We start from the raw sequence: 27,807 nt of genomic DNA on the forward strand, positions 1-27,807 counted from the left end.
GGCGGAGCCAGGGGCGGCTTCTGCTGCCCTAGAGGCGGGACGCGGGTCTCCAGATGAACTTGCTCCTGGGAGGCGGCGGCGGAGGCGGCAGGGGCAGGGGATGTGTTCCAGGGAGTTGCTCCATTTCTTCTCTCCCCCACGGCCTGGCTTGGGGGCGACGTCTGCCGCCGGAGATTTGCCTGAGGTCCGACTCCAGGTGAGCTTGCTCCTGGGAGATGGGTGCGGTGCGGTCAGGGGGCTGGTAAGGTGGTGGCTGCAGGCATAGGGAGGCTGCCCCGGAGGAGATTGTGGATTAGCTCCATGTCTGCACCGCGTGGCCTGAAGGCGGCCTCTGCTGCTCCAGGTCCCGGGACACCCCTGTCCCACTTTGCCTGCTGGGGGCGGGAGGCAGGGTAGTCAGGGTGCAGGGGTGGCGGTGGTCGGGGGCCTGCAGCGGGGGAGCGGACCACTTGCTCCCATCTTCCCCGCGTCTTGTCCTGGGGGCGGTCGCTGTTGCCCTGTGTTATGAGACGCGTGTATCCTAGTCGGCCTGACCCCGGGAGTTGGACTTGGTACTTTGGGGGTGGTGGCAGCAGCGGCAGGTTTTCCCATGGAACTCGTCCATTTGCTCCCACTTCCCCCCATGGTTTGCCCTGGGGGCGGTCCCTGTTGTCCCAAGTTCGTCGGACGTCCATCTCCAGGTCAGCCTGCTCCCTAGAGAAGGCCACTGTGAGGTCATGGGCAAGAGTGGTGGCTGCTGCGGGGGTAGGGGCTGCCTTGGGGAGCTGGTGGATTGGCTCCCGTCTCCCCGATGGCCTGGTGTGGGAGTGGCCTCTCCTGCCCCAGGTCACCAGACGCACCTGTCCCACTCAGCCTGCTGGGGGAGGGGCGCCCTGGGCGGTGCCTTTAAGGTGCGGGGGGTGGCGATGGCGGGGGTAGAAGACCTGCAGCGCGGAGCCTGTCAATTTGCTCTCCTCTTCCCCGTGACCAATCCTGGGGGCGTCCTCTGCTGCCCAAGAAGCCGGATACCCGTCTCCAGGTCAGCTTGCTCCTGGGAGACGGGCCCGATGTGGTCGAGGGGCAGAGGCAGTTGCGACGGCCGGCTGCCCCGCCTAATGGGGCCACTTCTTCTCCTCTCCCCTGACCTGGCCTGGGGACGTCCTCTCTGGCGCAAGATTCGCCTGACACCCCACACCTGGTCTGATTGCTCCTGGAAGGTGGGCGCGGTGAGATCAGGAGGTGGAGAGGACAGGGGCTGTCCCTGGAGAGCTGGAGGATAAGCTCCAATCTCTCTGCAGGCCTGACGTGGGGGCGGCCTCTGCTGCCCCTCGTTCCCAGGTCACACTTCTTCGGGTCATATTTCCCCGGGGTTGCGGTAGTGTGCGGGGGCGTCGGGGTGTTGGCGGGGGTATGGAGCCTGCCGCTCGGGAGCTGGGGGTTTAGCTCCCATCTTTTCCGCAGATTGGCCTGAGGGCAGCCTCTGTTGCTCCAGGTCGCAAAGCAATTTCTCTGACAGCTTAGCCACCGGAGGTGGGCAGGATGGGCTGAGAGGGCTGAGGCAGCCGCCAAAGCAGCGACGGAGGGGGCTGTCCCTGGCCAGCTGGTCAATTTGTTCCCATCTCAACCTTTGCTGCCGCAGTTTCGCAGAACGCCCTTCTCCAGTTTATTCTTCTCCAGGGAGGTGGGCGCAGTGCATGCAGCCCGAGGTCTGGGCTCTCCCTTGGGAGGGGCAGAACTCTCTTGTTCTCCTTTGTCTTTATTCTTCAGCGAAGTGGTTACTGGACGCAATTCTTAATTCTGAGAAAGTGTAGCCTGTGTTATGGAAGAGCTGCTGGACAGTGAGGTTTCTGGGTGGATTTTCACATCAGCTGATGCCCCAGGCAGGCAGGAAAGCTATTACTCAGAGCTTCTTAGTCTGGGGTTGGGGATGGCCCCGCCATCCTCACCATGCTTTTTAAAAATGTGTTACTCCCCTCTTTTTCCTAGGTGACATTTTAGGTTATTGGGTCTCAGGTTGCTGACACACTCATCCCTGTTCTCAGACATCTTTTAAACTTGGGTGAAGTGATAAGTAGGGGAAGATGATTTACTGAAAGGTAAGAATACTTAAATTCGCATTAAAGCTACATTCTGTCAATCTTTCTCAAATGATTTTCCTCTGATTCTAAATCCACGACCTAGTGAATGTTGTACTCCTGTGTAAATTATTGATCTTCACATCACATTTGTTGAGTGGTCAACGAGATTTGTTAATTAGATTATTCCTGAAAGGAAAAGTTCAGGCTTTTCAGAATTCCTTGTCTGATGTCACCCAGGCAGTCACAGTAGAAGACAGAGCTGATATAAAAATCCCTCAGCTGCCTGAACTGCAAAGCTTCTGGGATTACTGATCCCTGAAATGCAGGTGACTCTTGATGATAATCTGGGGGATGGTTTAAATGATCAGATTCTTCCAGTCCTATAAATGGGTTCCGTGGCCCCAGCCCCGGGAGAACTGGACATAAGGGCCATATCGTGTGTGGTGGGATGGGAAGGCAAGGTGTAAGAGCTGGAATCACTGAGATTCCACACTCGCTAAACACAGACTCCAGAGCCTAATTGTTGTCAGGTTCTGTTCTGGATTTGAGAGTGTGTTCATACATGATTCTTGCCCTTCTGGAGTCACTGCCTGGGTGGAAGTAACCTTTACATAGATCTGTGGAGGATGACATTTAAGTAGATGGGCTGTTATGATTCTCAATGTGCCCAGGCTTGCTCTTCCAGGCACTCGTGGGACTAACGCGAGTCATGTTATTCACTCATTCACTGATTTATTACCCTTGAATTGATCACTCGTCCCACAGTAAGTGAAACAAGGTAACAGGAAGCTGAGTTTTGTCCCCTCTCCTATCACTGATTGTTTTTCAGTCGGGCGCCCTGCGTATGCATTGTGAAACGGTGGTATTTCTTGCCCAATGGGGCAGCACTGTCAGTTCTGAGAATCAGGGGAGACACATGGGTAGGACAGCACCCTGACACACATGGCACCCCCCATCCCGTGAAACAGAATTGTCGATGCTCAGGTGACCCGATGTAGACTGCGGTGCTAAACCTGAGCATGTTTAGTTATCCTGGTGGCTATGAAAATACAGACTACCAGTCGCTACCTCTGGAGACTCTGAGGGTGTTCACCCCAGAATTCTGCATTTTAAGAAGCACTTTAACGAATCCTGATGAAGAGATCTGAGTGTCCCACGGAGAAACACTGGTGTGCGAGGCACCAATATTGAGGATTCTCAGGGAACGATGTCTTTTTAGGATGGTCCATGGGCCCTCACTTTAGACTTTTGCCTTGGGTTTAATTGTATGTGTTCAGAAGTGATGTCTTTCAATTCCAGTGCATGTCAGCATGCTCTGTGCAGGGATTTACTCTCAGTAGATGGCAAAAACTATGCTTCTTCAGGTCACCGAGCTACACTGTGAACGATATTTTATTTTGGTTTTCTTTGTAGCAATGCAGAGTCTCCCGAGAAGAGATTTAGACTCAACAGCTTTGTGTCAGACTTTGGAAGACCGCTGCTGCCCAAGGTGTTCTCTGGCAGTGCAATGACGAATCTAGGTCCCTCTTTCACTGCTACATCAATGAAGTGGACCACTTGGACAAGGCCAAAGCTGGTATCACTACCATAGCCCTTTACAGTGTTATTCGGCTCCAGGAAGCCATCAGATGCAGCAGGTGGCCAGAGGAGGAGCCGAACAGACTCATGAAATGTGACATCCCCAACTTTATCAACACGGACCAGAACTCTGCCTTTGTGGAAGATGATTTCCTGATTTTGTAACTACCGATTGTTCTAGAAAATAAGCCAGTTGCCCAGAACTCACACAAAGACTTGAATTGAGAAACATGCTTTCTCAGGTATCTTTCTGAAGATGTGAAGTCTGTCTTTGTATGGAAGGAAGTCCTCTTTCACAAAACTGAATGTGTTTGTGTCTGAGAGAGGGAAATGGAGACAGAAAGACGAAGAAGCAGAAGAGAGCCCCCTCAGAAGAGATCTAGTTAAGGTGAGTTTTTGTGCCTTTAAAAAACATTTGGGGTTTTAGGGGGAACAAAGTATTTACACTGTCTTATTCTCCTCATTGGAAACCTTGGCCCCGTCGTCAGAGTCAGCGGCCTTGAACGGGGGTTGCACGCTGCGTTTCATCTGGCACTGCGACTTCCACGCTCTGCCTTTAGCACGTTGCTTTGCCTGTCAGGGTTGCCACCCTTTTAACTGTAAGGTGAGGAGTCTGGAGTAGATGATCCACCCCAGCTCTGCTGTTTTGCAAATTTCTGATTTCGTATTTGGATGAGTCTGGGATACACCCAGAGCAGTATAAACCAGGCCCTACCTCCTGCCTATTGCTGGGGCATCCCTCAGGTCTGTGCCTTCTACTCAACCCTTTACTGAGCCCAGCTTTTGTCAGGAGCCCAAGTGCCTACCGGGATGGCAGGGGACTTGTCTTTCGTGGTCACGGTGGCCAAGAATTCTATTGGTGTGCTGAAACAACTCTTCTGAGATCCTCCACCCACCCCTGCTCAAACCTAATGACAGCACTACGGTTCCTTTCCTAGGAGGAGAATCAATCCATGGTGCATTTTATGACAATCCTGTCCCCAGGGATGCACGGAAGTTTATCAGCTGAGTGAGGGGAGGTGCCTCTGTGTCCCTGTATCTCTGTCTGCTGACAGTTCGCTGCCACCGGCTACTGAACAAGAAAAGTGCTATTCACCATGTTGTGTGTTTTCCAGATGTGTAGGTGATGGTCTTGTGGCTCGTGCGTGGGCTTTGATTTGGGATGGTGAAGGGCTTATAAATACCTCATCAACATGTATTCGAGGTGGCCTGGTGCCACACAGATTTGATTCATGAAGGCATCAAGCCTGCACACTGGTTTGGAAACAACTTGGTTTTGATCATTCACACTGCATGCATGACCCGCTGCTAATCTCTGGGTGGTTTTTTCATTTCAGATTTATTCACCCCATGTCTTGCTTAAGCTGAAAAATACATTTATTTCACCAGAATATTCTCTGATTCTTTGTTTACACACATCCAGTTTTTTTAATTCCTTTAAAAATGATTCTGTGTTTATAATGCCTCCTAATTTCTATCATCTCTATGTTGCCAGTGGCCTGAGACATGCACCAGATTTGATGCCGGAACAGTTCCACCAAAAGAAATCCCTTTGCCGTAATATCTTTTGAGGAAAATATTATTCTTTAAGGCTCTAACAGTAAATCGTAGAAGAAAGCATGGAACATTTCTTGTAGTTAATACATGTTCATGCGAAAAGAAATGATATTTTCATTAAACAATGTTGATTTTAATAACTTTTACAAATGTGAACATTATTATTCATAATTTAAGTAACCAGATAAAACCACAGTTACTTATTATGAAGATTGAAAACTATTTACACGGTCTCTTAATTAGAAGTAGCTTTATTAGAAGACTGAAGGGTATTTAAAAGATGGAAAAATACCCATGATGACACCATCATTTTTATTAACTAAATATGAAGAACTGTGCAGGGATAAGATTTAACCCTCTGCAAACTGCCAAGTTAGCATGAGGTAGTTTGTGGATGCTGCCAGAGGACAGGACACTCCCCCAGGATCAGAGACAAAGGACTTCCTGCCAGCACAGCAGGCAGCCTGTGGTTCAAGTTCATATTGGTTCCTGAGTTCCTTTCCTATTGCTGTTGTAACAAAGGACCACAGACTCAGTGGCTTAAAGCAATACACATTCATCTTCTCACTGTTCTAGGGTGCAGTAGTGCAAAGTCAATGTCAGTGGGCTAAAACCAACGAGTGGCCAAGGCTAAGTTCCACACCGAGGCTCTTGGGAGGGATTCCTCATCCTACCTTTCCCAGCTTGCAGAGGTGCTCACACTCCTTGGCCCAGGGCCCTGTGTCACTGTGACCTCTGCTGCCACTTTACATCTCTGTCTCTGACTATATATATATAGAGGAAGAGTCTTCTACATCTGGTATGGACCCTTTTTCCTACATGGACATTGTATCCCTATTCATGTGCAGATGAAAACCCCTTCCCTCCAGGGTGCGGTGGCATCAGCTCACAAGATGACCACTCTGGGCTTTAAGTGTCCTCTTTGTATTGTCATCAGGGAACTTCTCTCTCCATAGTTAGCTCTGTGTTAATTTGTTGTTATATTTTACCCAGAATTACTGAAAGTTTTACTTAAAAGGGATCCTAATTAGCTCTGTTTACCTGTTTCCAGAGCTGAAAGCTTCAGTTCTAGAGTATCAGTTTGATTTTTCCTAAAAATACATTCCAGTATATTTCTCTGGTGAAAGTCTCTACCCTGTTATCTATTGTCCCATCATTTCCTTATTTTCTTGAATATATTAAAAGTATTTTATAGCCTTTATTGGTAACTCTGATGCCTACATCACCTGGGGTTTGCATCCTTTGTCTAATGCTCCTTATTCTCATGTTATCTGTCATATAGTCTGGACATGTTGCATGTCTAGAAATTCTTTATTACATGGCAGACATTGCAAATGAAAAATCCATGTTATCTTCCGTGAGAGCTTTTCTACCTTCCCGTTAGGCAGACAGTGTGAGGGACTGATCATGTCACTCCAATCAGGCGCTGAGGTGGATCAGGACTAAAGTGCCTTTTTTCTTAAAACAGCTTTGAGGTATACTTGGCAAAATAATTTTCACACGTTTAAAGTGTACAGCTTAATACGTTTTGACGTAAGTATATCCCCAAGGAACCATGACCACACTCAAGACAGTGAACATACCCATCACCCACAAAGCTTCTCTCCTGACTTTTGTTGTCCCTCCCTCCCTCCCCGTCTCTTCCCCTGGGAACCATTGATCTGCTTTCTATCACAACATATTGGTTTGCATTTTCAAGATCCTTATATGAATGGATTCATGCAGTATCTACTCTATGTTGTCTGACTTCTTTCATTCAGTGTAATTATTTTGAGAATCATCTGTGTTGCTGTATTAATAGCTTGTTTGTCTTATAGTAGAGTATTGTTTAGTGCTGAGTTTTTACTGAAGAGTTTATTGTGAGCAGTGTTTGTATAGACCATCATTTCTTTCTGCATTTACTTCTTGATGGATGCATGGGTTATTTACAACTTGTGCTATTATAAATAAAATAGCAGTGAATATTTGGTTACAAGTCTTTGTATGGACATATGCTTTTCCTTTCTAAAGCACCAGATGAGGAATGTCTGGATTATATGGTACACAGGCGTTTACCTTTTTAAAAGAATCTGTTAAAGACTTTTCCAAAATGGTTGTACTATTGTAAATTCCTCGTGGTGTGTATCAGTTCTGGTTGCTCTACTTCCTTGCCAGCACCTTGTAAGGTCAGTCTTTCTAACTGTATTCATTCTAGTATGTATGTGAACTAGTATCTCACTGTGGTTTTTAAAAGTATTTCTCTAATGACTAATGACACCTTTAATCAGCATCTTTTCATATGCTTATTATCCATCTGGATATCTTTACTGAAGTGTGTTTTCTGGCCTCATTCATTCAGGTGTTTGAATTATTATTGAATTTTGAGACCTCTTTATTCTGGATCAGATACAAAGAGAGACCTTTATCAGATATATGATCTGCAAATAGCTTCTGTCTATGGCTTGTCTTTTCATTTGCTTAGCAGTGTTTAGAAGAGCATTGAAGAGTCTTCATGTTCATAAAGTTCACTCTATCAGTTTCTTTTTAAAATAGATGATACTTTTGGTGTCATAGCAAAGAAAAATTTGCCAAACCCAAGGCCATAAACCTTAAGCCTATGCTTGTTCTCCTAGCTGTTTTATAGTTTTAGATTTCCTATTAAGATCTATGATCCATTTTGAGGTAAATTTTGTATATTTTGTGAGGTGTGGATCAAAGTTCATTTTTTTTTTTTTTGCGTATCACGATCTAATTGTTCCAGCACTACATGCTGAAAAGATCCTTTCTCCACAGCATCCTTTTTGAGAATCAATTGTCTGTATAAGTCTTGGTTTAGTTCTGAACATTCTATTGTGTTCCATTATTCTATTTTCCTGTTTTACACCAACACCCTAATTTCTGATTACTGTAGCTTTATAAAAAAAAGTTTGAAAATCAGATAGTGCAAGTCTTCCAACTTTGTTTTTCTTGTTCAAAGTTGTTTTGGATTTTTGGGATCCTTTGAATTTTTATATGAATTATAGAATAAGTTTTTAAATTCCTTACATCCTGTTCTGCCAAAATTCCACCCATGTCTTTGGCCGTCTCCAAAGCCACATTTTCTGAAGAAGTCTCTCTAGATCCCAGGTGAAAGGAATTTCTCTTTCGTCTGTGCTCAAATCACATTTGATATTATTTGATTACATTTAATCATATTTGCCTGTATGTACTTGTCTGATCTTTCCAGCCATTTAGTAAATCTCAAAAGATTAGGAATCTTGACTTGGTTCCCTCTGTGTGCTGAGAAACTAGTTCTATGCTTTGCAGGAGTGAGCCCTGCAGTAAGAGGTATCTGCAGCACACATCTAGCTCATTGCTTGAATATTGTCAAGGAATTCTGCAGATTTAGAATTGTTTATTGATTGTTGTCTCCAAGACGGCTCAGTCTTTTTTATTTCTATTGCTACTGCTGCAGTTTCAAAGAACAATGGGCTAGTTATTTTCCAAATATCAAATCATACTCTAATTGTGTTGTCACGCAAATTATGTGCTGCTGTGTCTTAACAACCTGCTTAGTGTTCACAGGCTCCTTCACTCATGGAAAATTTGGGAGAATGTCATATCCTTAGAGATAGCAATGCTGTCTTTGGCGACCTGAGCAGCAGTATCTGAATACACTCTTGCTGTTTTTCCAGTGTCCCCTCTAGACCTCCTCCAGCCCTCCATGGGGGGCCCTGCAGTTCTGCCCTAGAAAAGCCTGTTGCTTCTCAGGAAGACTTCCCTATGAAACATAATCATGTCCTTCTTGTGGGGACATTCAGTCCAGAGACCTGAAAGCAGGGGAAAATGTTTAGCCTGCTTTTGGTAGAACCTAAATTCTTCCATACTTGTTAGAAGCAATTTCAATGAGGAAACTGTTTTGGCATCTAACAAATCAGCATAAATGACTGATGAGGAAGATCAGCTTCCCCATCCCACTCAGTCGTCATGTTGATGTGACACACACATTGGCAAACATTTTCTCCTGTGAGCAACGTAAAGTTCAAGACGTTATGAATGGCTTTTTGTTTTTATTTCTTAGTCTTTCCACATTCACTGTGTCTCGTGAGATTATATGAATCCTGCTTATTTTCAGCCCAGCACTAAACTTTTTAAAAGGATCACGTGTTTAAAAGGCTAGTGGACAATTTTTTAGAAGACAGAAATCCTTAGATTTTGGTCCCAGAGTTGAATCTTGGTTAGTGGTGAATGAAAATTCCCGTTAAAATTTTAAATTCAGTGATATAAAGTCTTAAAAATAGTTAAATATTAGTCAATTTCATTAAACACTATAAGAGTTATTTACCTTTAAGCCTGTTTCTGGGGCAATTTTGCAATGATTCCCTCCCTTTATCGATTCCCTCTTTATCAGAATCCTTGAGAGGCCCCTGTCATCATTGTCAGTATCATCATCATCATCATGGAACTGATTCTTCTGGAAGATTCTAGGAAAATAAAGAGATGGACGGGATTATGTGTAGGTCAGTGTGTGCATATACAATAAGAACAGCTGTCAGACATTAGATGCAAGATACCCATTTCATTTAGGGGAGAATGTGGTCATGAAATCCTGATGTGGTGTATGAAGCAAGCGGTGGGAACAGGATAGTCAATGGAAAGGAGGAGGAAGTGAGTGAATTGGAGAGCATAGACCCTTGGTTATTTGATCAGCACATTGGTGAGAATGAGGGGAGTGTGATGGCAGAATCATGTCCCTCCCCGGCCACAGGGTAGCCACCTGTGACATGTTACTGTACATGGCAAAAGGGATGACAGATATTTTAGGATTAAAAATTTTAGAGGATTTCTGTCTCCTAAATTGTCTATTAGTTAGCCTTTAAACCCATGATACATTATTATAGATTAGTGCAGGGGCACAAATATAAAGGATTCATATAATCTCACCAGACAAACTGAATGTAGAAAGGATAAGGAAGAAAAACAAAAAGTCACTTATAAGTGCCTTGAACCATAAATTGCTCATGAGGAAATGTTACACAAGGTGAATGTCACAGCCACATACATACTGCCTGAGTAGGATGGGACAAGGGGATCCTGAGATGAGACAATAGGGTGAGTAGTCTGGATTGTCCAGGTGGGCTGAATGTAATCACAGGGGTCCTTAAAATGGAGGATATTTCCCAGCTGAGTTTAAAATCAGAGGGAGGTGTAGCGATGGAGCAATGTTCAGAAAGGCTGCTGACCATGAAAATGGAGGAAGTTGAGGGGCACAAGCTAAGGAAGGTGGGTGACCTCTGTAAACTGGAAAAAAAAAGGAAACATTCTCTTCTAGACCCTCTAGAAGGAAGGAACCCTGCTGGTATCTTGAATTTATCCCAATGAGAACTCTGACATCCACAGCCATAAGCTGATAAGTCTGTGCTGGTTTAAGCTATTAAGCTTATGGGAATTTGTTACAGTGGTAATAGGAAAATAACATAGTGAGCGGTAGTGTAAGGGATTAAAGGTCTAGGATGGGGTGTGGAGAGAATTCTGACATTTACACCTAAAAAACAACCAGGTGAAGTGGGAAGGTGTTTTAAGGAAGACCTACCTGGCAGGGCTGTCAAGCAGACTGGAGTGAGTGAATCCTTGGAGTTAGAGGAATCAATTAAACCTCACAAGGAAAATAAGAAATAAAATGTAGCAGGGCTTCAGTGTTAGTAGATGTAGGAATGGAAATGGGCAGAGAGATATAAACATTATTTTGAAATTAGCTACAGGTTTGATGACTGCATGTTTGGGAGAGTTAGCCGATGTGTGGACTGAATGCATCCCCTCAAAATCCATATGTCGAAACCTCATCTCCCAGGGTGATGATATAGGGATGCGGGGCCTTTGGGAGGTGATTAGTAGGATAAAATGAGGTCATGAGAGTAGAGCCCTCATGAATGGTATTAGTGTTCTTATACAGGGCCCCAAAGTGCTTGCTTCTCTCTCCTCTCTGGGCCATGAAGATAGTGGGAAGACAGCCATCTTCGAGCTGGCAATCCTCTCCCAGATACATTGACCTTGAAAGCCTCAGCCTCCAAACCATAAGGAATATGCTGGTTGTTTAAGCCACCCGACACACGGTAATTTGTTACAGAATCCCAGACTGACGAAGACAGTGGAGAATGCCACTGTGTTTTGCACTGATTGCCTGGAGAATGCTGAAACCCAGGGAAGTGAGCAGCACAGACGTTTACTCATTTAATCCTGCCAACACTGTAGGGGATAGAGTCTACATTTTCCTCGCTATTTAAAAGGTAAGGAAAAAGAGGCACAAATAATAACAATGACAATGACAACAACAACAACAACAGCAACAATAATTTGTCCAAGATTCACACAGAACTCCCTGGAGGGAGAGTGAGAATTAATACTTATGCAGGCTGGCCCCAGAGCCCCTGCTCATAACTACTAAGTCAGATCACCTTGCTTATTTAATCAGTTTTTTTCAACTGTGATATGAGTGTACTGTGTCCAGTAACTTATAATTTCAAAATACCTCACTGTAAGGGAAACATTAGTCGCAGGCATTACAACCCACAGAAAGCTAGACATACAAAAATAACTTGTTAAGGCAAGATAACCAATAATGTTTTTAAATATTATACCTGCTGACCCTTTGCAATAAAGTGTTTATTTATAATTCTGTCTGGCTACAGAATAACATCATAATCCTGCATGTGGCTGGTGGCTCCCGTGTTGGACAGCACGGGTCTAGAGAATTTAAATGACTTGCCCAGCCTTGCCCAGGAAGCTCGTGGTGGGATCAGAGCTATAGTCTGGGACTGTTCCTTCCTATCCAAGTCCCTCATGGAAGTTTAGAAGCTTCTCCTTTGGTGCCCAGCTGTCTATCCGTACTTATGACATCTTGTCAGGTGCCCCGGCCTGCTCCTGAACATCAGCCAGAACCCACTTCTGCTCTTTTTTGGCCAGGTAATACCTTCTAGCAACTTCCATTGCCTTCTTGGCATCAGTTTTTACATGGAAGGGTAGTGGCTAGAGAAGGAAATGTGTCCACATGACAGGTTTTTCATAAATAAAGTAGGAGTGGTCAAGAGAAGAAAACCTCAGGAATACGAGTGGAAGCAGGTCATTTAATATACCAAATGCGTACTTTCAATGTATGTTTGTGTTTCCGAGTCCACGCTTGTTCTACTCGTGCATTATAGGCCAACACATCAGGAGACAAGGATTTGGGGCAAGAAATAGCGGCTTTAATTTGTAAAGCCAGTGGAGAAGATGGTAGACCAATGTCCTGGAGAACCATCATCCCAAGTCAGAATTCAGGCTCTTCTTATATTAAAAAGGGGAAGCGGGAATGCTTGGTTGATGCAAACTTGGTGTATGAATTCTTTGTTTTTAGAATCCTTTGTTCTTGCAGCTCTTCACCTGGGTCAGATCCGTGTAAACCTCCAACAAGCAAATGTTATTTTTTTTCTGTATCTTGTTATCTTTATACGAATGGAAAAGTGATAATATCCTTCAAAGTCAGAGCCTTGAGAATAGGGTCTCCTGTATATTTCAGGATCTAGGCAACATTGTTTCACAAAAGGTGCAGAAACAGCAAGACTAAACCTAGGAAACAGGGCACAGGTTTAAAGTCAAAGGAACAGATCTAATATGGAGTCAGATTTGTTCTTTCCTATTTCAGTAGTGCCATGGAGAAGGCACTGTGGGCAGCTTTCTGTAGGGTCCTGGAGGCTTTCTCTCTCAGCCTCTGTGCGCCTCTATTGAAAACCCGTCATCGCTATCTGGCCTGCTGGAAAACCAGTCCGCCTGTTTTGCCCTGAAGTTGTGTTCTGTTTATAACTCATCTCTACTCCTTGGAAAACAACTCAATAAAAACTCAGTTGGTTTCCCACCAGCCCTGAGCAGGGGTGAGGGATAGCATGTTATTATTTTATAAAAAAAAATATAAAAAAGTTTTAAAACAGCACTGGGCACATAGGAGAGAGACAATCAATGCTTCCTGGCTTAAATCGAAAATGATGACTCAGTGAGTCTATGGCTGCTGTATTTGCTGAACTAGTTACTCCTTTGCTCCATTACACATTTATTTTAACTGAAAAAGAAATATATGCATATGGTTAAAAAAATTCAAACAGAGCAAAAAATACTCAAGTGAAAGAAGTTTTCCCTCATCCTCTGTTCTTACACGCCTCCCTGGAGATGCCAATGTTTACAATCCTTTGTGTGCTTTTCCAGATATGCTATGCAAGTTCCCACCAATGTATGTAAATTCCTTTAAAGTTTTACTTATTTTTAACTTTAAGGGATTTAAATCCTCAAGTGGCTTCTGCCACAGTAATAGAAAAGAAGAAATCTGACTCCATATTAGATCTGTTCCTTTGACTTTAACCCTGTGCTCTGTCTCCTAGGCTTCTTCTTGCTTGTAAAACAATGTTGCCTAGAGCCCAAAATATACAGGAGAACCTATTCTGAAGGCTCTGACCTTTAAGGGTATTTAACACTTTTCCAATCATATAAAGATAACACGTTGCAGAATAGAAAATAACGTTTGTTTTGTTGGAGGTTTACAGGGATCTGACCCAGGGAGATAGCTGCAAGAACAAAGGATTCTAACAAGAAGGAATTCCTACACCAAGAAGTTTGCAAAAACCAAGCACATAGGAAAGCAGCCTGAATTCTGACTTGGGGAGATGGTTTTCCAGGACATTAGTTTGCCATCTAGGTCTACAGAAACTTGCTATTCCATGCCCCAACACTTGGTCTCCCAACTTACTGGCCTGTCCTGCACTGAGGAGAATGAATTTGGACTCAATAACACTTCTACCTACCTAGCAAGTTGGACACTGGGACTGAGGGCAGCTCTCCCACACACAGGGGCCTACGGTGAGCCCTTGATTATTCCCCGAGGTTGGGGTGTGGTTTACCCAGGAGGGATGGGGACTCTACACCAACACTCAGGCAGTCTGCTCCTTCTGGGGCTCTGACATTTTACCTCCCGCTCCCTGCCAGCCCAACATTTGGGACAGTGGAGCTAAGGCAGAGATCGTGCCTGCCTGTTTCCCAGCGTGTAAAAGGGGAATATGTACTCTTCCCAAGGTAGTTCTGAGAAACAACACCTGCGGGTGCTTGGTTCCCTGAGCAACAGTAAACCTAGCTCCTTGTGGGGGCAACGGGTATGATACCCGTAGGGTTTCTGCAGAGACCTTAGCTGGAGGGCTGGGCCAGGGACGTAAAATATGAGCTGTGGGCAATGATGGGTAAGAGAAGGGTGTATAGGCAGGACTGCTGCCTCCTTCGGGGTGCCACAAGAGGTAAAACGCTTTCTCCCCATCTCTGTTACTCCCCTCCCAATTCCAGATAACTGCCTTCCCTCTGCTCCTCCTGTCCATGTGTCTCCCTCCACTTTTCCCCGCCTCCCCTCCTCCTCCCCTATTCTCCCTCCCTCGGTTCCCCTTCTCTCTCAGGACCCAGAGCTGATCGCTGGCCCTCCTGCGCATGCGCAGTTGCTGCCAGCTGGACCGCGGGTTGGAAGCTCCAGCTCCGAGCCGGGGATCGGCCCCAATGGCTTCTCAGCTCTGTCGCCCTGTAGGCCTTTGGTTACTGCCTGGGGCCGGGGCCTCTGGCTGTGGAAGTGCAAGGTGAGGGGATATCGGGAAAGGGGTGAGGCGGCTGCGGGAGGGCGGTCGGCGTGTCACAGCCCCCCAGGGCGCCAGTCAGCGTGTGTTCAGCTGGATTGCTCGGGCCAGACCCCTCTGCCCGCGCCACCTGCCCCGGCGCCCTGGCCACAGCTGTCCAGGGCCAGGTGTGCCCCTGCCGCCTCTTGGCCCAGCCGGGCTCCCCTCAGTCCGCGGCTGGCGTCCGCTTCCCCTCTCCCGCCCGCGAGTCCTCCCCTCCCGGGCTTCCTCTCCTAGGCCGCCGACCCGTCCCCACCACTGGGCGGGGTCTGCACACCCGGACGGGGCGGGCGGCTTGGGCTGGGGCTGGGGCTGGCCTCCGAGCGGGGCTGCAGCCCGCGTCCCCCACCCCGCTCTCCCTGCCCCGCGACCCCGGGGCTGCCTTCCTCTCCCTTTCCCGATCCCTGAGGTCCAGATTAGCGGCGTGGGCGCTGCTCCCCAGGCTGAGAGCCCGCGGCTGTAACTCCCAGCTTCTCCTGGTGGAGTCGGGAAAAGGGAGCGGCAGTGCTGAGGGAGCTTCTGTCTCCTTGATCAGGATTTCTGCCCCAGGTAAGTACCTTGAACACTTTCAGGTGTTATGATGGCGGTGCTTGTTGATGTCACATGTTTTTATACTGAGAGGGATTACAGTGGTGAAAGCAGGGCTTGGTTCAGTTAAAAATGAGCTGAAGGCATGAGGCTGTCTCATCCTCCATCATTCACTCTCCCAGGGTGAAACGTGAGACCGTCGATCTTAAAAAGATACTTATAGTCCCTAACTAGTCCAGCCCAGCTATTGTGTGTTAACAGGAACAGCACAACCTGAGGCGTTGGAGACCCAGGGACATTGCACTCCTAAAGAGCTCCTGGCAAAATCTGGTTTGTTTTGTTTTTTTTGTTTGTTTGTTTTACTTAAATTGTGGGACAGACTAGTAGTATAGAGGGAAAAATAATTGGCAAGAAGGATTTTTTCATATAACAGCTTTATTGTGATATTGTTCACACACCATGAAGTCCACCCACTTGAATGTTACAATTCAGCAGCTTTTAGCATATTCACATTTGTGCAACCATTATTATTCCAGAACGTTTTCATCACATCAGAAAGACCAGTTGAAATGCATGACCTATCCACCCCTTCCCAGTGGTGGTTCTAAAGAAGTTTCTTGGCTGTTCCTGACCATAAATTAACTTGTTACATTCCATGAAATATCTGGGAGGAATTCTAATCAGAATTGCAATGAATCTGTCTATCAAAGCAGGAAGAATTAATGTCTTTATGGCATAAACTTCTTCTACACATGAATATATCTGGGACCCTATCTTTTCATCTGTCCAGAGCCAGGCCTATGGGAAATCCTCATTAATTCTTGGGTTTGTGAATGATGAGATTCAATACATCATTAGATGCAACTGTAGCCTTTCACTGAAGAGAAAAGTAACCTCGTAGAAGCCAAGTGATTCTCTGATGGTTAGAATGAGTGACCGCCAGTGCTGGAGTATTCGAGTGGACTTGGTGCTTGCAGAGTTCTCCACCACCTACAGCTAAGGGGATTACCGTGTTCTTTTACTTTTTTTTTTATGGCGTTGCTTTTATTTTTACTTATTATATAAAATTATTTTTTATTGAAGTGTTGTAAATTTACCATGTTAGCTTCAGATGTACAGCAGAGATTCAGTTATAAGCTTATGCGTATGTATATGAATGTTTTTCAGATTTTTAGTACAACTCATTACAAGAAATTGAAAATAGTACCCTGTGCTATATAGTAGGTCCTTGTCATTTATTTTATATTTATTAATGTGTATCTGTTAATCCTCCCTTTCCTGCCTGCTAACAACAGTTTGCTTTCTATGTCCATGAGTCTATTTCTAGCAGCACCGTTTTTGCTAGCAATATATGCTGGTTGGCTCTTTTCTGTTTCAGTAGTTCCATCTTATGTGTGGGCGTTTTTCTTCTGGTGGGCCTGTGTGTGGTTTGCACACGTGATAATAGAGATCTGTATTTGGGAGAACTCCAGGCCTCGTGTAGTCCCTCGTATGGAGCGCCCACTGAACTGATGCTTGAACTTGGAAAAAAACAGTAAATGTTGGAATTTCCACAATGGTTGAGACTTCCAGGTTTCTATAACCTCTTTAGCCCACCTAAATTTTGGCTGCACCCAATACTGGATAATTTGGTGGAACTTCATGGTATGGTGGTGTAGAGACAGGGCCTTGTATGCTTCTCTTTCCTTTTTCTAACAATCATTTTCCTGGGCCTTCCAGGTACTCCCCCAGAAGGGCCCAGGGCTGGCTTGGTGCTGCACTGAGACAATATTTGTTAATAAGTCCCTTTCCTCATCTCTTCTGAGCCTCCATTTCCTTCTCTGCACAATGAGGGCTTAGACTAGATAAGTGCTTTTCAGTTTCTTTTAAAGCCATGTTTCCTTTGAGAAACAGAAAATTCAAATCTCTCCTCCCATCACAACCCTTTAGATTTTGACACGTCCTCCAAGGAGTCACATAGCTCTTTGTGGTAAATTGATGTGATTGTGATTCCACGTGGCACAGAAAAGACTCTTCAGAGATTTATTGCAGGGAGAGGGCAGGAAAGGGGCAGTATGTCACACTTTCTTGTGTGAGCACTGGAGCAAAGGCTTGGGTTTAAATACAGTGTCTGATGTGGCAACTCTCTAATCTTGCACAATGTGATAAACCTCTATCCCTAGTTTCTTAATGTGTCAAGTTGGGGTGGTAATGTTTTAAGGCTTTTGTGAAACATTATACACATAAGCCATTTGTGTCTCGGTAGATACAAGACCTGCTAGAGAGTCGGAATTTCTTTAAAAATACATATATATTGTCCACATCACTCTGTCTGTGTGTATTTTGAAGTTCCTGGAGGGTGAGGGTTGAGTGTAATGTCCATCGTGGGACAGGTGGCCCATGGGTCTGTGTGCCTCAGATTGCCCCCTCCTCCCCAGTCCTCTTCCTCTCAGTCCAGGATGAAGTTCCCCAGTAGATTTACACAGAGGTCTTGTGGAAATGGCTTTTCATTTTATTGTTTCACCAAGGAGGGTTGCCATCATGATCTCTGTGGTCAGGTTTTGGTGACCTGAAGGCTATGCAATTGGGGATTTCTATTTTATAAAAAGAAAAAAAATTACAAATACAAAATTAGACCTCGGTTGGTGGCAGGGGCTTTTGAAAGTGGGGACCATTAGGTTTTTTAGCTTCAGGTGCAGTGGCCTCTGGCCACGAGGACACATCCTCATGCTCTGAATTTGGAGGGACCAGTGGGTTCAGTGGGAATATTTACTGAGTGCATCTCATGGGCTGCGCATTGTCTTATTTGTACTGTGTGTTCCTTATTTGAGACGGTGAGCTGATTTAAACTCAATAGCCTCTTTAAAATAATAGACTTTTTATTTTTAGATGTAATGTAGATTCCCATGTAGTTGTAAGAGATAATATGGAGAGGGCCTATGGACTCTTTGCCCAATTTTCTTTAATAGTTCCATCTTGCAAAGTTGGGGTACTATTCATTCGTGACTCACTAACCCTTTTAGGTTTGTGTTATTGCCCTCATTTCTATTTATGAATAAACTGGTGTTGAGAGAAGCACACAGGTCTGCCCAGGTCACCCACGTGGTTAGTGAAGATTTGGGTGGAACGTGGGCTTGGCATTTCCAAGCAGTACCATTATGATGGTCTGTGGCAGGGAGCAGCATTCACTTTGCTTGTTTATTCATTCATTCAACAAACATTTATTGAATAAACTCTGTGGGTCAGATGCTTTCATAGGGTTATCTGATTCTTCAGCAGTATGGAGAATCAGGTAATGTTTTCTTTTTCTTTTTTTTTTTAATATGAGAAAAATATCTCTGAGAGGTTATAATCTCCCCAAAGGAAAAATAGCTCATAAATGAGGGATAGTACATTTGTACAGTTCCTTCTTCTTATGCAGGTGGTACCCTAGGCATTTTACATTTGCAAACTTCCATAATCCAGATATATTCTTGTAAGGCAAGAAGTTTTTTTTTAATTGAAGTATAGTCAAGTTTACAATGTTGTGTCAATTGCAAGGTGGTTTTTTTTGAATTTTGAATGGAGAAAATATTTTTTGAGGGGGTTAATTAAGTCTATTTATTTGTTTCATTTTTCTAAAATGAGGTACTGAGGATTGAGCCTAGGTCCTTGAACATGCTAAGCACGTGCTCTACCACTGAACTGTACCCTCCTCCCCAAAGCAAGTTTTCTTACCCATTATTCTGCACCTTAGGAGTTCAAATAAATTGGCGTTGAAATCCAGATATTTTGATCCTACTATGGTTCTTTGCATTATATCCTGCTGAGGGGTGGGGAAGCAGTTCCTTTATTCATTCATTTATTCAGCAGTTTTGAGCACCGACTTTGCATCAGGGCCTGCCTAGGTGCTTGGAAACAGAAAACAAGAAATGATCCTTTTCTGCAGGGGATGGAAGCCTAGACCAAAAGCTGGGTAATGTGATCTGAGCTTCAGTAGCCATGTGCAGACGCTGAGGACAAAATTATCCCCTATTTGCTTGGACTTCCCTTGCCTTCTGGCTGGTGCACACCAGGTCGCCTCATCCCAGTGAGGCCCGCAGCCCACAGCACAGTGTGTACATCGATTTACCCTCCCTTCTCGGCAGGGCCTGCAACATGAACGCCCCTGACTACGTGCAGTGCGCTGAGGACCACCAGACTCTCCCGATTGTGGTCCAACCCGTGGGGATCATCTTAGAGAATTTCTTTTGCATCTATAATGGAATCTCCTTGGTCAGCCAGATCAGACCGTGCGGCTCCCAGTGGGCACTCTGTATCTACTATAGGTATCTCTATGCGCCCGAGAATGGATGGAGTGACTTCCAGACCCACCGCAATGTCATGGGCCTTGTCACCATTACTGACTGCCTCTTGGCCAAGACCTTCTAGAAGCTCCACGCACAGAGGAGCTGTATGGCACCACGCTCTACGACTCTCAGCTCTTTGTCTTTGTGCTGTATGGGGAGGTGGCCGAGCAGCCGCACACCGACGTGGCCTTCAATCTACGAGGACTGCAGGGTGGTGGAGAAGAGGATCGACGACTTCACTGAGTCACTCTTCATCTTGCCCAAGTCCAAGTGGCTGGATGGGGACCCCGAAAATTCTGGGGAGAAGACCCCCCTCCTCTACATCCTATTTGAGAAGGAGGACTTCGTGGGACTGGACACAGACAGCAGGCAAGTCAACCTGAAGGCCGGGCCACCCTGGCTGTGTGACAGATTGCTTCCCTACATCCAGAATGGGATCATCAAGGAGGAGGGCTTTCTTGTAGCCAAGGCGGGAAGGAGGTGTAGCCCGCCGGTTTTCAGACGTTTAAAACTAAATCCGCCTTTGTTTCAGAGAGATCCTTTTAGGGTTAGTGTGGACACTTACTCCCCCTTTTCAGCCAGGACACTTGGGGGGACCCCTGGAGTTGCTGTCCAATAGAGTAGCCACAGCTACTGTTGTTAGTAGTGCTGGGGAGGAGGCCGGTCTGAGCTGAGATGTGCTGTAGGTCAAATGCACATCAGACGCTGAAACTTGTCTAGTAAAAAGAATATAAACTATCTTGTTACTTTCTATATTGATTACACGTCAAAATGATAGTATTTTACATACAGTAGAATAAGTAAGGTCTGTTCTTAAAATCAGTTACTTGGTTTTTTTTTGGTACATTTTAAACGTGGCAACTGGGAAACGTTATTTACATGACTCTCATTTCATTCCTGTTGGACAGCCTGTCCTGGGACAGTTTCATCCCTTTGCTTATAAATGAGACTCTGAATCCCGAGACGCAGAACGAGGTGCTGGTTGAGCTCAGGGTGGAGCCGATGTCTCCTGCCTCCCAGGCCCAGCACCAGCACGGCTCAGGCCCTCTCCCCTGCCTGACAGCCACCATGCCAAGTTAGGACATCAGAAACACTGCCAGGGGCTTCCGAATTAGCTCCTTACGCAGGGAAAGGCGTGTCACGGTGTATGGGACACAGCAGGGAAAAATTCGTCCTCACTTTGTCCCTGTGATTAGGTCAAAGGCCCCACTCTGCCTTGGAAGTGCAGACGATCTCTTCTGGGCTGCCTAACCCCTCACCCTCTACTATGTTTCCCTGTGTATCTTTCAAGCTGTCCCTCGGGCAGAAGAGGGTGAGACGTCTTTGCCGAGAGGTGGTCCCCCTTTACTGGGGAGAGTGAGGTGAGCTGTGTCCCCCCGGCCTACGGCCTCGGGCCTTGAGTCTGGAGAGCGCTCATGGCGGTCCCACAGGTGACGGTCGGAGGACATGGCACGTGCTGCCGGGCCCGCTGTGCAGGAGGGGCTCTGTGATTCTCTGTGATTCTAAGGTCAGATTCTACTTTCTTGTTGTTGGTAAGATGGAGGAGAAGATGCCAGAGAATTGATAAAAAGAAAATCCACACCAGTCCTGTGAATGACAGACACAGGGGATCCGTGTCCCACCTGCGTGTGGTGCCTGGCGGGCTCTGGAATAATTTTCACTTCCTCCCCGGACATTCCTCTATGGCTTAAGGAAGGGGAGAGGCATGTCGTGGCCATGATCTGTACTTGTCCTCACAGGGCCCTGTGATCTACATGCCCACACTACACTTCTGCTCCTTGGAGATGAGGTGTCAGGTTTAGGAAACTGGGCACTGCTGAGGGCATAGCTGCCAGAACCGTGCTACACCAAGGCTGGCTCCGTTCACCTCACCTGTCACCTCCTGTTGAGTCCTAAGGCGTCATTCAAGGTAGGTGCATCGGTGCAATGAAAGCAGGGACCTCCTTCACCCCCTGGACAGACTGGTGGGTGATCAGTGGAAGCCTGGAGCCCTGCCCCAGCCCCACGCCAGTGCCTCCTATTTTGTCATAGGAGGCACTGGTGACATTTTTGCTCAGCAACTGCTTGGCTCTGATTCTGCAGAGCCAACAGAGAATGCCAGCTTGTTTTTGCCTTTTGAAGTCTGCCCTTGGGATTTGGCGGAGTAGCTGGATGTGTGCTTAGCCCATAGTGGTTGACACTGTCACCATTGTTTACCCAGAACCTCGTGTACCAGGCATGGCTGCCGGCATCAAAATACAGCAGCGCATTAAACCTCCCTCCTGGTGGGTCTGTCTGTTCTGGTACCATAAGGGCTCAGCCAGCATCTGAACGTCAGTGAGATAACGTGGCCAGTGAGCTCGGGTCAAGCACGTTCTCCTCCAGTGACTTTTACTCCATTGTTGCTTTTACACAGTCATTAATTTTTTAAACAATGCTTTGGTTCAGGAGCAGAACCTAATTCTCCCCTGTTCCTCTTGGTGGGAGTGAGTAAAGTTGTCCAGCTTGAAATGCGACCACATTTTGTAGCTCAAAAGCTGTCTACACGCATCTAGGTGAAGTTTTGGTTTGGGGCGCTGACCACGTTGGGGTCCCCCGGCAGCATCGCTCCCCTCAGGCCCCTGCCTTCCCTGGATCAGGAGGTGAGGGTGGGTCTCACCGTCCCTGCATCCCTGTCCTCATCACACTGACGTAATTTCTTGTAAATGCTGTCAAAGTCATTTTTGTTCTCGTGTGTTTCTAATTTTGGCTGTTCCTCTATTCCTTTTTCTATTTTCCTTTTTCCCTTATACCACCCCGTGAGCATGTTGTTGGGTCTGAAAATCTGGGCTGTGCACACCCTGCATTGGAATAGCCAGATCGCCCTCTGTGCCGTCTCCATCACTATAAAAAGGAAAAACTTAACAGTTGCCATGATTCGTATATTATCCTAGTCATCTTATTTTCTACTTTTTTGGAATTTTTGCTATGTTAGCACATCACCCACTGGAGTTTGATATCTGTTAAAGTCCTTGCTTTGAGGAACCTGTTAGTTCGTCCTTATATTTGGTAACAAATGCTCTCTTACTAATTTTGTTTATTTGTTTTGAAGAAGTGAGATGCGAATTGATTTAGGCGGCTGCTGAGGGATTTTTTTCATGGAGTATTTAAACTTGGAAAGTCAAATTCTGCAGCACCTTGCTTGATTCTGGCTTTTACACAAACGTGCTCGGCACATGGTTCCTGGCTGTCGCTGTGTGACGTGCGTGACGGCGCTTCCTGGCCGGCGGTCACTGGTGAGGAAGTGGCCGGCTCGGGGGTGAGCAGCTGCAGGGGACGCTGTTGGAGGAAGCAGTCACCGGTTTTTTGTTTTTTGGTTTTTTTTTTTTGCATTCACCTTCCCAGTGCCATTTACTTTACTTTGCATTCATAGAGGGGCAGGAGCGGGCCTAAAACCATGCCACTCTTTTGTTCCCTTTATGAGGCTGGTTTTTCTAAGTATCAGGAAAACATTGCCTTGTCCTAAGTAACTGGTTCACTTGGATCTGGTGGACACAGGGACCGCTAAAGGGGACCGTAGCTTCCTCTCTGCTTCAGCCAGTGGGCATTCAGAGCCGGGTCTGTGGTTTGCCTCAGCAGCCGTGCAGGCCTCCCTGCACCGGCCTTTACTTTTACCCCTTTTTGGCAGTAAATAGCTGACTCTGTGTCTGTTGCAGCTGATGTCCACCACTGACGGCCGTGTCGTTATTTTGCGGTAGTGAGTCTCCAACACCCCTGTCAGCCGTGAAGGGACCTTGCATTCTCACCCCGACCCTGGTTCATCTCACCCAGGGAAAGGGCTTGGCCACCACCGTCATGCTGGACATGAGGCCTTGTTTCTCCTTTCATGCTCTGGTCCAAATGTGGACACTTCATCCTTCATTGACTTGGTCTCGCTTGAGACAGTCCAGACTTTCTGAAAGAGTCCATCACATTCTGGGGGGGAACAGAACAGAAGTAAGAGTCGCAAGTAGGAGTCTAGGCTGTCTGGGTTGGCAAATGCAGGCTGGGATCTGTGATGGCCGGTCTGTGCCCTGGAAACTGGCCTTTCCCGTGGCTCCCGAGAGAAAAGGGGTCGGAGCGAGAACAGACTTGCCTGGGTTCCTACCATCCTCATCTGCTCACTGACAGGAGTGTCAGCTAACTAGGAGCTCCCCCAGACCTCGGGCCCTTCAAACCTCAGATCACGGGAGATCCTTGAGTCCCTTCTTCTGGTCCTTCTTTGTGAGAATCCAGTGCCTTCTGAGGTGACTGGCAGCAGGAGATGCCTCCCCCTCCAGGGAACTCCCTTCGGAGGACTGTGACTCAGTGCACCTTGCTGTGAGCTTGTGGGTTTCCATCGTGCTCCCTGCAGAACCAGACTTGAGACTGGCTTAGTGACAGAAATAACAAGACTGATTCCAGGGCAGGGCCAGGTGGAGGGAACAGTGGAAATTGAATGTGACCTCAAACACCTAGGTGGGTGCTGGGGCTGTTACTAAAATGGGGAGCCTGGGAGGTACCTGCCAGGAATCGAAGTCTAGAGTAAATGGTGGACATAAGGCCTTTTTTTTTGACATATGGCATTTTTAAGATGCCATTTGTCATCCAAGTTAGGACTTCCAAGAGGCACTCGTGTCTATGAGCCTGGGGCTCAGGTGAAGGAGCCGGACTAGAGATACACATTGGGATTCGTCATTCTTAGCTGGTGTTCACAGCCGTGCAAGTGGATCAGCTCATCTCAAGAGGTGCAGACTGTGTCTGAGGGGGGGCAGGGCTGTGCCTGGTTTGGAGGAAAGCCCGGACCATGCAGCTTTGGTGTGTCAGTCAGCGGCGTTTGTGATTTTCAGAGCAATGGCATTTATCCTTAAGGTTCTGGGGGGTGGGCAGGGCCACACAGGAAGAAATCTGAAGAGAGGGTTTTGGCCACGTGTGCGCGTCTTGGGACGATCCAGAGGCTGCAGGGTCCAGAAGGGGAAACTCCTCAGAAGCTGGAGTCGGAGTGGGGAGTTGGGAGAATGTAGTCACACTCTCCTGTGATGAAGGGAGGGAGGCCTAGGGAGTCCGCACCCTAGCGGACTCTCTTTCCCACGAACAAAAGGCAATCAGACAGAAGATTTGAGGTAAGAAGGGATGGGCGTTGGGAGAGGAGCCAACCTGGAGAACGGTGGTTGAACAATTCTTGAATAGTCTCCCTGAAACATAGAGTTAAAAAAACCCAGACTCTTAAGAATATTGATAGTGACTGGGGAGGAGGCAGTTGTTTTTCTGACCTCCTAAGGGTAAGGTATGTATCCGGGGATATACAGAAGAATCGGGCAGTCTGTTCCTGGGGCTTCACCCTTACCAGGGGGAACAGTGCAAGTTTAAAGGGGGAGAAGGGCAGCGGAGGGAAACTAGCCAGGTCCCATGTCACGTAGCAGTCGGCCGCCCTACTTGCGTGTTGCATTCACATCCATGCCTCCCAAGTGGGCGGTGGCAGCCCCGTTTTGAAGATTGGGAAGCCTCCTCAGAGGTTTAAGGAATTGGTTCATTTAGCAGCTAGTAAATGCTGTAGCAGGATTCCAGCAGGGCCTTGTCAGACTTCAAGGGCATGTTCTCTCTACTAATTCCGGTTGTACCTGAAATGGTGAAGTGAGTCAGTTTCGGAGCCTTTCAGAGAAAGTACGCTTTAAGTGCCTCAGGACTGTTGCACAAAGCTCAGTGTTCTTTCATGGTTCGGAACCACCGCAGTGCTTTTTGCCCCACAGATGTAAGGTCTTACTCCTTTGACGATGGCGTGGTTGTAAATGACATACAGGTGCAAAACCACACTTAGCAGCTTCTGAAGGGAAACTCTCCTGTTCTCCCTTGATCGGCTTTCTTCCACGGGATGTAACTGTGCTGCAGCTAAGGCCTGAGCTTTCCGTATGGAGTGAGGGTTTGATATCCAAATTTAGCATAAAACAGTCAGATGGAGAAAATCGAAGATGACAATATATTTTGGGGTTTCATTAGACAAAACATACTATCTGTTAATGGCTCATAAAGCTAATGAAATTGAGTACAGAACATTGCATTTCTTACTTTCTACTGAGAGCTGTCTTCCAACATAAGGTTCTCTGCTTTGGAACTTCAGCTCAGCCACTAGGGCGCCTGTCATTGTGTTGGTGTGATTGCATTTACACAGTGCATGTAATCTGGGCTTCCTTAGCCCCAAACACTCCAGTGCAGAATCATAGGCTGTAGCCATCACTTAGTTATACAAATACTTCTAAAACTATATGATACCAAAAAAAATAAATAAATAAAAATAAAGAGAGAGAGGGAGATTGCCTTTATCAAAGTTCCTTTGGATTTTAACTGCAAAGTGTTGTTGAGCAGCTCTGGTTTCCTTTGGATATGAATATATACATTTCTTTGCATGTAACTTGGATTTCAGGCTTGAACACCAAGCTCTTGTTTTCCATGAGCCACAAAAATCATAGCCAAATGACACACGTATGAAACAGTTTATTCTTTTTATCTGAGACAGAATCCTTGAATTTGGGACTTGAGCTGCGACTTTCCTGTTTGCTCTTCCCACCCCTCTTGTCACCTCACTCCTTTTTCCCACGTGGCCTCCAAGAGGTCATAGTCTCATAGGAGCAGGTGGACAAATACCAGTTGGTCGCCAAGCAGTGCTGCTGTAGATGGAGCCCAGCCAAGAGCTAAAGGACATCATCAGGGAGGACTTCCTGGAAGAAATTGGCTCTACATTCAGTTCTGAGGACAGAGTAAGAGTCAGCCAGGGGAAGGAATCAAGAGGGTGACTCAGGTGGCAGGAGCAGCCCGGGTAGAGGCCTGGAGGCTTGTGGGGTGGGGACTCGGGGAGACTGCCCTGTGTGGTCCAGGGTGGTGGGTGACCCTGCTTTGAAGGACACTGGAGAAGGCCTAGGGGTGGAGGGCTTTGGAGGAGCTTGGTTTTTACTAGAACTGACACAGAAGAGGCAGTGAAGGGTGTCAGCAGGAAGTGACCCTTAGGAGAGCAGCTCTGCCTGTCCTTTTGAGTCCCACCCCTTCATTCTTTTATTCACAACACACGCAATTCTGAGTGTCTAGGGGAGAGGGGGTGGACCCACAGTAGTAAGCAAAATGTACTTGCTTCTTGAGAGCTTAGCAGTGTCAGAAGTTGACTTAGATTAAAATGTTTTATTAACACAGCAGGGCACCTAATCCAAAGTGCGGAGGTTGGAGGGAAGGAAGACTTCCTTGACAAACAGTTAAAATGAGCCTGGAGGCTAGTGGGAAGTAGCAGCAGGTCACGGGGCCCCTGAGGTCACTGGGGACCTGGTACTGAGGTGAGGATGGACAAGCAGGGTCGGGGGTGGGGCTGGAACTCTACCAGGGAGCCTCTGATGGGTTTGAAGTGGGGGAGATGTAATCAAATTTGTGCTTTGGGAAGGCTGCCTTGGCTGTGTGTGTGTGTGTGTGTGTGTGTGTGTGTGTGTGTTTGTGTAGCGGGGAAGAGGGGGAGAGTGTCACCAACTGGGAGGGTCATTAGAAGACCATTCACAGGCTCGGAGGCCACCAGTGGGAGAGGGGCGTCAGGGCTGCTTGGGGACCGCAGGGGCAGAGTGGATGCCGGGTTTCCTTATGTGGAGGGCTTGTTAGCGGGGTCGCTCTAGCGACACCTTGTGGCTGGAAGTAAACAGATGGAGGCCGCCAGGTGGACTTACCTCTTCTCTCCTTCCCTGCCTTGTGTGATGATCTTAGCTCTGCCAACATATGGAACAGAAGAGCTAAGTTCCAGAGTAGCCCAGGACTTTGCTGGGCTCGTTCAAGTGAGAGCAGATAGGATTTAGGCTTGTGTTGAGATCTGTAAGTTAACTTAGCTAGAAACGTCCTGTCTTTTGGATTTTCATAGGGGTAGTAATTCTTGATAAAGATTGCTTTCTTGGTGAGAGGAAATTTAATACAACTGATGTCTTTCTCAAAAAATATCTTATCTTTTAAGAAATTTAATATTCAAAATAATAGGAATATTTTAAAATGATAAACTAAGGCTTTCGTGTAGTTTCTTTGGTTTCTGAGTTGATGTGTAGGTAGACCCTTTGCATTACATAATAGCACATCTTTGACAGTATTTAAAGAGCTGTTAGTGAGCGCCCCCAATTTGAAAGCATCATTAAAGCTTGCTCTGAAATAGTGAAG

The 27,807-nt window shown here is 46.5% G+C and overlaps 1 protein-coding gene and 1 long non-coding RNA gene across 2 annotated transcripts in view; both read left to right on the top strand.

The window, feature by feature from the left end:
• Positions 1 to 6: 6 nt before the first annotated feature.
• On the top strand, positions 7 to 3,740 carry LOC140686260 (uncharacterized). Its single transcript, XR_012059965.1, has 3 exons — positions 7 to 196; positions 1,966 to 2,075; positions 3,471 to 3,740. It is a non-coding gene; the product is annotated as an uncharacterized lncRNA (long non-coding RNA).
• Positions 3,741 to 13,693: 9,953 nt separating this feature from the next.
• The window catches only part of LOC140686252 (uncharacterized), a 31,811-nt gene continuing 17,697 nt past the window's right edge, over positions 13,694 to 27,807 (top strand). The window contains exons 1-3 of the mRNA XM_072939966.1: positions 13,694 to 14,033; positions 14,508 to 14,788; positions 15,295 to 15,373. Coding sequence (XP_072796067.1) covers positions 13,841 to 14,033; positions 14,508 to 14,788; positions 15,295 to 15,373 — 553 coding nt within the window. The 5' untranslated portion in view covers positions 13,694 to 13,840. The remainder of the gene's footprint in view (positions 14,034 to 14,507; positions 14,789 to 15,294; positions 15,374 to 27,807) is intronic.

The sequence above is a fragment of the Vicugna pacos genome, chromosome 16, assembly GCF_048564905.1.
Source record: "Vicugna pacos chromosome 16, VicPac4, whole genome shotgun sequence".
Taxonomy (NCBI): domain Eukaryota; kingdom Metazoa; phylum Chordata; class Mammalia; order Artiodactyla; family Camelidae; genus Vicugna; species Vicugna pacos.